General features: G+C 38.7%; 1 protein-coding gene across 6 annotated transcripts in view; it reads right to left on the reverse strand.

Annotated features, from left to right (window-relative positions):
• Positions 1–736: 736 nt before the first annotated feature.
• LOC306861520 (myotubularin-related protein 5-like) overlaps positions 737–12,065 on the reverse strand; it is a 67,389-nt gene continuing 56,060 nt past the window's right edge. For 3 of the 6 annotated variants that reach the window (XM_079403822.1, XM_079403820.1, XM_079403819.1), the window contains 15 exons: positions 11,076–11,213; positions 10,836–10,931; positions 10,543–10,617; positions 10,013–10,185; positions 9,624–9,806; positions 9,411–9,512; positions 9,139–9,324; positions 6,662–6,788; positions 6,294–6,424; positions 5,924–6,163; positions 5,730–5,837; positions 5,442–5,647; positions 3,364–3,451; positions 3,087–3,218; positions 737–3,005 (listed from right to left, as the gene is read on the reverse strand). In XM_079403822.1, coding sequence (XP_079259948.1) covers positions 2,907–3,005; positions 3,087–3,218; positions 3,364–3,451; positions 5,442–5,647; positions 5,730–5,837; positions 5,924–6,163; positions 6,294–6,424; positions 6,662–6,788; positions 9,139–9,324; positions 9,411–9,512; positions 9,624–9,806; positions 10,013–10,185; positions 10,543–10,617; positions 10,836–10,931; positions 11,076–11,213 — 2,084 coding nt within the window. In that variant the 3' untranslated portion in view covers positions 737–2,906. The remainder of the gene's footprint in view (positions 3,006–3,086; positions 3,219–3,363; positions 3,452–5,441; positions 5,648–5,729; positions 5,838–5,923; positions 6,164–6,293; positions 6,425–6,661; positions 6,789–9,138; positions 9,325–9,410; positions 9,513–9,623; positions 9,807–10,012; positions 10,186–10,542; positions 10,618–10,835; positions 10,932–11,075; positions 11,214–12,065) is intronic. The other 3 variants (XM_079403824.1, XM_079403823.1, XM_079403821.1) reach the window with 1 other exon arrangement.

The raw sequence follows: 12,065 nt of genomic DNA on the forward strand, positions 1-12,065 counted from the left end.
ATTTAATGTTTTGTAACAGGAAAAAATCAACTCCTTCGAGCCGGATTCGAACCAGCGACCTAAGGATGTCAGTGTTTATCCGCTACAGTCCTCCGCTCTACCAACTGAGCTATCGAAGGTGTACTGTCTACCCCATAAAATCATTCTAGAACTAATTTATAATGTAGAAATAATTTATTAACTGCTTGTTTTCTTAAAAAAAAAACTAACACTATATTCTCGTTTCTTTTTAATATACAATTAACAAAAAGCGAAAAAAAGGCCTCTAACACTAGCTTGCTCTATTCTTTTTCTATCGGATTATATAATAAAAAACTTGCTTCGTGTACTGCGTTAGGCTAACTGAGACTTGTCATAACCCCTTTGTTGATTTTGATTGTTTCCATTGTTCTCATTTGTAAGTCGCTTTGGATAAAGGCATCTACTAAATGACAATGTAATGTAAATATTACCAAGCTACGGCTAGTGTAATGTTAATAAATTACCAGCCGATGGAGCTATGGGTCGCTACATAAAACCTTGTACATGTTCGTTTAGAAACTGCAGTGTAGAGTTCACAAAAAAATGATTTTGAAGTTTTACAATTAAAATCCTCATGTTACATAAAACCTGTATAACTTTTTTTTTTCGTGCATCACAAAACAGATTTAAAGACAGCGTTTTACAATGAAAGTGAATGAAAGAGGCCATCAGTTTGGCCTATAATGTCTAAGGAAAAAAATCATACCGGTTTAGTAAATTATACATTATTTCTTGGGTTATTTTATTTCTTTGGAATACTATTAAACCATAAATCATGATTTGTGCTTCTAATTTCACTAAACAGTAAAATTATTCACCCCCTCGTTTGACCGACACCGTCATATTCCCACATTCTGATGTTTTAATGAAAGATATGTTCTAAAATTAAAAATAACATAAAACTTTGCAGTGACACTAGTAAACAGACAAAAAGCAGTACACACAGAAATGTCAGGAGGCCATGAACCCCACAGTGGTTTAATCCTAAAAAATATATGGCATGATTGACAACACAACCTGGATCAGATGAAATAAATCGAATTAAAAAAGTATGAAAAATAAATAATTAAAAATGTTATGCAGTTTTTGATATAATTTTGCTCAAATGTTACGAAACCTGCGACATCCTAGGACTCAAATTACGTGAACTTGTACTGAGCAAGTATCATTTTAAAGAGAAAAAAGAAAAAGAAATTTAGGGTTTATTTACGGGTCACATCTGAAGGTTTCCAAAAATAGATATATCGTTAGTCACGTTAACACAGAGATAAACAATGGCACATATTGGATTTCTAATTTAAAAGTTAAGTGGTGCTCTGAGGACTGTCATATTCAGGAGACAAAGTTAAATAAATTACTACCATTAACATACATATTTGAGTATTATATACAAGGGAGTTATTGGAACAAAAATCTACAATTCAAATTTCGTTGTCAACAATTCTGAAGTATTACCCTATTTTACACCATGTGTTTGTGTGTGTTAGTTTTTGTATTTGGAATAAAAAAAACAAAACAAAAAAAACACCCTGCAACAGTGTAGTCCTGTGATAAACAGGTGATGCTTTTATGCATCCTCACCAAGTCCAGCAAAATAGACTCTTTCTCTAAAGGAATAATATAAACAAACTCCTCTATGTACAGGATTCAACAGAACAGGTAACAGACTAACTAAAACACTGATTCTGACAGATCCAGGGCACAGAGGCTGGAGAACAGAAGCGCATGGCACCCAGAATTTGATTTTGGGACAGGCTGATTCAGTTTTTCAGTGTAAAAAAAGCTCACCAAATAAGATATGGCAGGTCTGATATCTCATTCAGATCCAATAATACATTTCCAATTGAGAGTTTGTACCCCTTAAGAATGCATATTTACAGTTCGCATATTTTTGTTACAGGAACTGATGCCGAATCCAGGTGTCATGACGAGCAGCTCCAGTCTCTGGCCTCTGATTGGTGTAAACAGACACATGATGAAACAAAGGTGTTATAAACCCCATCAACACACCGTTTCCCCCCTTTTAGTCTACGTTTTTCGTCTTCTAAAAATCAAAGAATTGTATTTTTGTGCATAAATTATAACAAAACACATCCCTCCTTTTCCTTCAACATCCCTTAAATTCTCAATAGCAATAGTGGTTTTAATTTTCATAAGAAGAACCCAAGAATTTAGTTCGTAAACAGCTAAATCTGAATCTCGAAATGGCATCTTGATAACTGTTTGGGCTTGGTCAAATGTGACGAGAATGAACGTTTTTATATTATTCTGATGTAAATAATGTAAAAGAAAACAAAATCCTTCATGAACCGTTGCACTGACAAAGCCAACCAATGAGAACGGAGTGAGAGAACCTGACCATCCAATGAGAAGGCAGAATTTGTGATGTGTGAGTCCAGACTTCGTGGACGACTCCAAGCAGTGGCATAGTGACAGTAAGGAGATCGGAAGGGGTTAAAGGTCACTCTTTTGGGAGCTGTGGCTAGTTATTGGGCATTGTTTGGGCCCCTGCATAGCTGAAATGTGCCATTGGCAGTATTTGAGCAATATGGGATGAAGAATCGCAGGTCATGCCTTTTCGAACAAGCGTAGGACAACATCCAGGGGCGTATGGGTGTGTTTAAAACAAGCCGAGCATGGGTGAGTCCACAGATATCAGTCTTTAAGGGACTTCTTTGTTTTTCGACATGTTTTTTTAAAACAAAAACGCTGAAATGTGGTGAGGTGCGACATCGTAAAGTTCAATACCACCAATTCGGAAGCTCGTTCCAACTTCTCTCTGTAAACGCTGGGGAAGCGCTGCCCATTGGCTATGAGCACTGTCTGTCACTGGCTCCGCCCCCCCACAAAGTGTCACAGTTCTGTTCTCTGCAAAGCTCCTCCTCTTACGCATCAGATAGGCAACTCTGAATACTGTCCATCCATAACTGTGCATTCGTGGTGTCCTGGGCACAGAAGTTGTACACTCTTTTGGTCGTCTTGATCTGAAAGAAAGGGGAAAAATATAAATCATGAATCATGGACAAATAATGCAACATGCGCTGATGGGATTATAGAGGTCTTACATCAAAGAAGGCTTTTTCATCTATGTTTTTAGGTGCTCCCATTGTGGGCGTCCCCGGAGTGACAGATTCCACTTCAGCTAGATCAATCACTCCCTTACACTCTTTATCTTGCCTTGTTTCATAGTATCGCAACTAGGAAAAAGAGAAAAGGAATACATATATTGCAAGGAAAAAACACTGCAAAATAATGAATTTGAATATATAACATATTAAAAGCTTTGTATTCTGAATCAATTACGATTCCAAAACCAAAGTTTTCAGTGCAGCAAGTACGTACCTGGTGTTTGGTCTTATCCAGTACAAACCAACGCGGTTTCCAAGGTTTCAGCAACGCGCCTCTTTTGTATAAAATACCCTCAAAGCTCCTAAATCAAAAAAAAAAAATAATAATTATTACATTTTAATTCAAAAGATGTTCTAACCTTCAAGCATTCAAAGCTACCGTAAAGAGCATTCTGCAACTCTTTTAAGATAAAGTTTTTGAGTTCATATAAACATTACATTAATTATATATGCTAAAATATATAAAGAAAATGTGCATTATTTGTAAAAAATAAAAAATATTTTAGTATTATTTATGCACGATTACAGCATTTACTGATAGCTATTATTTTCATTTTCATTTTAGTTTAAATTTGAGTAATTTTGTTATGTGGTTTTTAAAATATTTATATTTATCTTTAGATCATTTTATTTCAATTTTAGTCATTTTAATACTTCCAACTTAAACTTATCTATTCCAGTTAGCTGCCAAGGCAACATTTCTATTTATTTTTTTATTTTTTCCCCATGTAATATTTATATTTTATATTATTTTGTATTACATCATGCCAATTACTATTTAATAGTTTTAGAATGACAACACTGGTAAATAACAACATTGTGCATATATATATACATATATACACACACACACACACACACACACATCTAGTGAAGACTAAATAATACTTAAAAATGGGGGGGGGGGGGGGGGGGGGGGGGTTTATAATATACTTTACACTTTGCATTATACATCCATAAAATGTTAACTCCTTCCCCGCCATTGACGAGATATCTCATCAATTAAGAGACAACGCTTCCCCGCCAAAGACGAGTTATGGCAATCCGTGTTCTAGGTATATTACGGCAATGAAAGCCCTAGCGCAGGGGTTTTCAACCTTTTAGGACATGCGCCCCCCCAAGTTTGTCTAATTTCACTCGCGCCCCCCCAACACCTTAGTCTACAGATTATTAATGCTTATTATTAATGATTATTAACGTCTTGTCACATCTGGTTTGAACAGTCAAGAGCTATAGGTTACAGATAGATAAATAGATAGTAAGAAAAATAACTATTTGCAGCATTGTTTTTTTTTCTGCTGTGTTTTAGTGAAAGTAACCTTTAATTTTGTTGCTCACCGTGTTTCTGTTGTTGTTAAAATAACCGCGTCATCCGCGCACGAAGATAGAGAGAGAAAGTGTATGGAGCAGAAAGGCCTTGAATAAAGCACGTTTGGCTTTAGATAAAAATACTAGAGGATATAGGCTGAAAGATGTTTGCCATAAACGACCCGGAGCGCTTGTTATGTGATCCACGGTGCTGTTTTGACATGCCGCTCACTTGAAATGGTGCTGCTGTTACGGTTCGCAGTCTGATTGGATGCCGGGGTGCGGATATGGTCCGCCTTTTGAATATCAGTTATATAAGTATTTAAGGACAAAAGACTTGAGTTGCTTTTAAAATATTCACGAGTCCTTTTCCTCGAGTCTGGAGTCATTTCAGGTCGAGTCTGAAGTCTATAAAAATGCGACTCGAGTCCGAGTCACTAACTCGAGTGCCCATCTCTGATAGATATATATATATGTGTGTGTGTGTGTGTGTGTGTCTGTCTGTTCTGTCTATTGAATGCAAATTCAGTTATTCATATAATTATTTACAGGTGAAAGAATATGACATTTGAATGTATTTTGCTTGAAAATGCACTACTTTGATAAAAATGCATTTTTCTCAGTTTTTTTGTCCAAATTGTTGTAATTCTGATGAATCCTATGTGCATTCAAGTGGTGATAAAACATGAACACATGAAGATAGAATAAAATAGTTTTTTTAATTAAAAGCAGAGGCTCGGTTCTTTATTTTGATATATAATATGTTCATATATTCATAGCATAATATATTCTGAGGGCCGTCAAATTTAGGTGAAAATCATCAAAAATGCTGGCGGTGGCTGGCAACTTTTTTTTTTAAAACGCTGGCGGGGAAAGAGTTCAATTTTTAACCTGAAATTTAATAATAATATAAAAAGTTGAAAATGTCATTGCCCCAAAAACAGACCAGACCCAGGATGGCCGATGAAGAGTGTGTTCACAGACCTGTTCTCACTCTCAGTGCTCTGGAACTGGCTGTAGAGCGTGCTGGTACTGGGTCGACCAGCTGCAGGAGTGGATGTGGCGCTGACCTCACAGTCCAGTGCCAAGTTGATGGAGGAGCCAACCCCACTCTCCTGCAGATACACACCCTGAGAGCGCCGCTGGTGACTCAGATTAGATGACATGAGCAGAGAGCTGGAGAAGGAGTGCTGGGGAAAGAGGAACTAAATATTACTACACCATCCCATTAGTAATTTGCAGATAAAGGTAAGATGGTAATTCGTGTCTTACCCTGCTCTCTAGTCTGGACTCAACCCGTTGGGCAGTCTTAATCTTGTCCCATGTGTCTTTCCATTTTTCCGTTGGTTGTCCCAACTCAGTTTCCAGGTTCTGCACATCCTGAATAAATATATATTAAGAAGGTCATCAGCATTCATGTATGAAGACAATTTCATTATAATTACGACTTCTGCTTTATTTCTCACCTGCAAGAGTTTGGTGATGGCATCAGGTAGTATTTTACTGAGGCTGTCATAGCAAGGCCAGACGATCCTCCGCTGGGACTTGGGGGCCGTAGTCTCCTGTCTATCACCGGCTTCCTCCTGTGACTTCTCCGGCCGACCACGCACTAATTCCCAGTCAAATGACGGACCCTCAGAAAGTGTTTCCTCTGTGTAAAAGTCCCAAACCTTCAAGTTGGAGATAAAACTGTAGGGCTTCAAGACCTGCAAGGCAAAAGAAAGGAAAGTTACGCACACTAACCAACAGAGGGCACTAGAGTCATTTAGTCACATTTTGTATCAAATTATGTTCTCAAACTAAACTAAGAATGTCAGAACAAAATTACAAAGTTACCTCCTCCTCCTCAGGTGAAAACATGTAGTTGTAGAATATGGGGGTCTTCTTGTTGAGCCGGTCAATGTAATCCCAGACAGACTTGCACACCTGAGGGTTCTTCCTCTCTCCTTTTTCCTCATACAAGACACCTGCACAGACAATACATTGGGATAGGGCCAAACAGCGTTCAGTGATTAAATACTATAAATAAGCACCGTGAAACTTCCTGTAATATCACTTGACTTTTGACAGTATTACACAATGAGAGTACAATAACATCAAAGAAGATTCGATCACAATCTCATATGAGAGTCACGTTGACAGTTGACATTATGCAGCATTTAATAAGTTGCTGATTAATTTATTGGTAGGCAATTTAGACTCACCAAGCTCTATGCGCTCATAGTCTGAGTCAAGCAGGAAGGTGCGGAAGCGGTTGGAGACGTAGTGGTAGGCTAGGAACTTCAGATAGTACTGACTGAACTCAAACTCCATGGGGAACTGCAGATGGATCTGTTGGGAAAATAAGCAGAGGGAAGAATCATCTATCAGATCTTAAGATGCAGAACAATTAATTAAATCTGATAGCATTAAACATGGATTTTAGACCACGGAAAACCAATGAGACTACTGAAAACAAATTGTAATTGTAACTAGATTATTTGTAGTGATGTCCAACACCACAAGACAGATCTATATAAAAGAGTATATATGACAAAAAAACAGGCCCAAGACTGAACCTTGTGGGACACCTAAGCAGTTAATCTGCAAATCATTACTATGAATTTTGATCAATCAGAACAGTATTTATGAAGGTATTTACAAACAGTAGAGTCACAGTGGTGAGATAAAAGCAATTTTAAAGGTACAGAGAATACAGTGGGCAAGTTTTCTTTTTCCATATTGCCTTCTACTAGAAAAGGAAGGAACAAAAGACAATTATAAACTAAGAACGTTGAAACAAAATGAGCAAAATGCCTGCAGAATACAGAATACTTCCATACAGTATACATGAAAAAAGAGCTGGGCCTGAGACTGAACCTTGTGGGACACCTATATAGTAAAGTGGAGCCCTAGTGTTTAGGAAAAAGACAATTCAAAGGAACAGAGAGGGCAAGTTTTCTTCTTCCAAATTGCCTTATCAGTGAGAAGGACATGGGATGAGAAAAAAGCTCTCCTGGATTTCTAGAAGTGTGATCGAGTTCATTGTGCAAGAGATAATTTTCTTTGATTTCTTGTCAAATCCAGATTCACTGTTCCGAAATCCCACTATTATGCAATCTCATTCTCAAAAAGAAAGTCATTACTTATCTTCAGGGTAAATTAGTCAGATAAATTTTGTGCAATCCGGCTGAGTTATAGTAAGGTATCTCATCTGTGAAGGTGTGGTCTGTTTAGAGTGACAAAGCAGGAAGTTGGGACAAGTATGTGTATGTATTCATGATTTGGCTGGACGATACTGGAAAAAAACTCACATTGCGATATTTTGTATTTCTGCTATATATATTGCGATATGAAAAAAAACAAAACACCAGATGACTTGAAAAATTCTATTTGGAAAAAAAATAAATAAATAAATTATTGGGGTGATTTTGTAGGTGAGTGAATCAGCATAGAAAAATAAACAAATTACAAACAGATAAATATAATCTAACAAAGATATGAAATAAATAAACAGTGCTTTATATTTTTCTGGTAAGTCTAAAAAGTATTCAGGTATACTGGTTGAATAATCAAATGTAAGATAACACTGCATAGTCTTCACTGTATAAATTATATCTAATAAATCTGTGTTAAAGCTACAAAAGTGATTTTTCTCAATGTGTTTTGTTGTTTGATTAACATTCATGACACAGAAAGCCTTAGGAACATTAAACTGTTGTGATCCTATACTATCCATTTTCTTTATCAATTGTTTACCTTCAGCTAAGCCATAAGCAACTGTGTTTACAAGCATACTTGCAGAGACATGCATTTTGACAGTTTCGCACGTACGTGTCATTTCAGGGACAAATGGATGCGGAAGTGAACGGAATTCAGTTTTCACCTGCATCTACGTGGCTCACCGTGTCTACACAGGACACGAGTGGCGTGGCAAAATACTATAGAACCCATTATAATCAGTGATGCTGTCTACACTGGATGCGGCACGACACGGCAAATCCCCGAGAATAAATCCCTCATTCTTTTTATGACGTACTGACACAAAGTTCAAAGGATTTGCAACAGTCGCTTTGTCGTGTCCAGTGTAGACAGAAGGGCATGGGGCGGCGCAGCGCGACAGCTGTAGCAAAAACGATCAGTATAAATATAACGATCAGTATACTAAAAATCGCACATCCTGCGATGTGACTATCACAGATGTGCACATCACGATATCGATGCTGAAACAATATATCGTGCAGCCCTAATTCACAAGCTGCCTTTCTGTACCTGCTCATACTATCACCAATCATATAAGGTTTATTCTTTTTCCCTATTCTTTGGACAAGACCTTCTAAGAAAGTAGTGATTGCTCCTTATCAACACCCAACAAAACAGCAGACGTCAGTTTTACGATGGACAAGATAAGAACTTTCCAGAAATAGATTTAAACAGCTCCACTGGAAAACTGAATAAAGAATACAAGTAAACAAACAAAACATCCATCATGCAATAATGCCATGCGCATTGGAGTGCATAACGAAAATGGTGAAACATAAAAGAGTAAAAAAAAAAAAAAAAAAAAAATATGTAGATACATCACAAATTAATGTGCATGTACATTTTCTGAAAGTTTTAGTGATTTCCCAACCAGCAAATATCCAATATATAAAAATTGCCATCCACTGGAAAACCTATACCGGACAGCCAGTACACATACCTGGTGCACACAGTCGAGGAACTGTAGGAAGACAGGTGTGAATCCGCTGCTCTGGCTGGTTAGCGTCTGCGCTCCACGGTGGCTGAATCGATGACCGAACGACAACCACTCTTTTTCCACAAGCAGCCTGAAACCATCAATCGTTCGGTAGTATGGATCCGATAGAAGTTGCACCAGGGACACCACCTACATCCAACACAGCATTAATGCAGACATGGACAAACAAAATTGATGGCAGACACAGCTCATGCATGTTTAGGTGTTTGTCCTACCTGTGTTGTGACATCCCAGCCGTCTTCCAAACTAATCATGACGGAGGAACCAGAGTCCAGGAGTTCCACAACAAGAACGGACACCTGTAGAACCTTGTGAAGCTATGGGACACAAACATCAAGAACATCAAAAATTGTAGAACCAACTGACCAATACACTGTATTTTTAAGTGTTAAATTAAACCAAATAAAAGGGGAAAAGGGGTAAGGTACCAGATTCATCCACTCCGATTCCTCCAGGCAGCGGTGAAAGGTCATGTTTGTGTTTGGTTCAGTGTTGGGTGCGGAAGGCACACAGGCTTTCATCAGCTTCTTGAAACTATTCTTCACCTGCCGTACATCAAAGACCTCGATAGGCACCACCTCCCACTGCTGGAAGGAGTCCTGCTTTCCACCCTGACCACAACAAGAAGACTGAGGGCTTAGCTTTGATTGATTTAAATAAAATGATCATCGTCACTATTATCTCATTAGATCTTAAAATTTAGAAATTAATCGCGTGATCGTTCTGGTAACAGGTCTCGAAAATCAACTAATATTGCAATTCAAGTTGCCATAAGTTGCCAATTTCTTATGAAAGTTTAAGTATTTAAGCTAATAACCTTTAGCTGGGACTTGTCTCCGATGATGTAGAGGTACGCTTTCTGTTGGCGAAGGAAATAGGTCTCGGTTGGGCCTCCATTAGCCTGGGGGGACTCTTTCCCAGCCAGCCTGTTCCCCACATCAGGGTTATACGTGCTGAGCCGCCCACTACCACGAATACTGCCCCATTTTCCTGGGAAACACAAAGAACAATGAAAATCATTCACTGATGTAGAACGAGCAATTAATTCTGCTTTGTGGAATCATTTGTGTGTGAATTTGCATGTTTATTTGGGGACTGGCATAGAGAATGTGATTTCTACAAACACCAGACAAATAAGACAATGTCAATTTGGTGGATCACATGCAATGGGATGCGTATCACATCCTCACACACAATACAAATCAAACAGACATGGTGGTCAATGATTAGTTAGCACAGGTAAAGAGGATGACAGCATTACATGGACACTTAGTGCTCAAACTCGCTGGCGTCGTTGTCGAGAGATTTGATTGGTTAGATTTGAGAGCAGGGGCGGGCCTACTGTACCTCTAGGTGAGTTGCGGGCCTTGACAGAAACTCTAGGCTGAGAGAGGGAGATGACCCTTGCCCTCTGACCCAGCGCTAAGGTCAGATGACATAAAAATGCCCATTACTATCAGCAAACAAAATCGGGCAACCAATAATAAGCCAATGCAAAAAAAAAATGCACACAATGACTTCCTCTGCCATATGAGATTGGATGTCAAAAATTATAGTTGAATAAAGAACTTAATAAATGGTTGGGAACAGAGTAATGGATGGCGGGTTAAGTTGTGAGGATCTTAAAAACACACTCTCACCTCCTCGACTGAAGGTTCCTGGCACGTCCTCTTTTGTCCCCATGACTTGTTTCATTAAAGCTCCTATTTTAGGCTGCCTCAGCTTGTCTGATGAGTCTGAGGCCCAAAAATGACACGCACATAACACATTAGGGGGTGAATATCACAAGTGAATTGTTAAGGTATATCTAATTGACATTTTCTGGGAGGATTAGTATGGTTAGTGTTAAGTAAGGTCAGGGTTAAAGGTTTAACCCTAACCTGAGGTGCTCATGTGTGAGGAGGTGAAGCCACTGAGCGTGTTCCTCCCGCTGGCCTCGCTGTATGAGGGCATGGAGCTGATGATGGCCTGCAGATACTTCTCTTGCTCCAGGCTGGTGGAGTCGGCCTGCGACGGACCTGAAACCAAACACACACGTTTACTTTTAGTTTTATACCATAAATATACTCTGGTTGATCTCTCCCTGTTCTAATCTGCTTTATGTGGCCTAGTGGTTAGAGAACTGGGCTTAATAGTAGAGATCAAAGAGCACAGCACAGTACGAACACCACAAAGGACATGGCCAATGTTCCCTCTAAGCTACGCGGGCTCACAGCTGCGCAGAAGAAATAATGTGTCGCGCACATGCAAAAATGAGTTGAGAAAGCCAATTTGATTAAATTCTAGTAAAAGCGAATGAATTGCAATGCTCGTGTAAACCCCTATAGAGTTGATATTGTAATAGAGTTAGAACGGGTGAATGCGGTTAACCGTTTCATAAAAAGAGAATGATGTGCGCTAGGGTTGGGCGATGTCTATAGTGAAACATCGTGATGGACGATACCATCGGGGGGCGGGGTTAGGGGTGTGCCCGAAGCATGAATCCGTATTCAGAAAGGCATGGAAAACAAATAACGTGTTCTACGGAGCCACTAAAGGGACATTGTTAGCCGCTTGATAGCGGTAGGCTGTTAGCGGTAACATTACAATAGCCTACATGAAAGTTCACTTACCACATACACAAAGTAAGGAGAGATGACTGAAAGGACGATGGCGAATGATTTGCAGATCCTGAGCACCACTGACAAACATTAATCTTGTAAAATGTGTGGTAAGTACTGCCGCTCCGTATTATAGAGTCCGTGTAATTGTGAATCCAGAAAGTTAAAGTAAAATGAAAGTGCGCAATCGAAAGCCGTTTCAATGCCCTTCATATTAATAGCGGCTCCCCAATTTATTTACAGTATAATTACCCAACGATATAATTGCGA

Source organism: Barbus barbus (genome assembly GCF_936440315.1).
Source record: "Barbus barbus genome assembly, chromosome: 42".
NCBI lineage: Eukaryota > Metazoa > Chordata > Actinopteri > Cypriniformes > Cyprinidae > Barbus > Barbus barbus.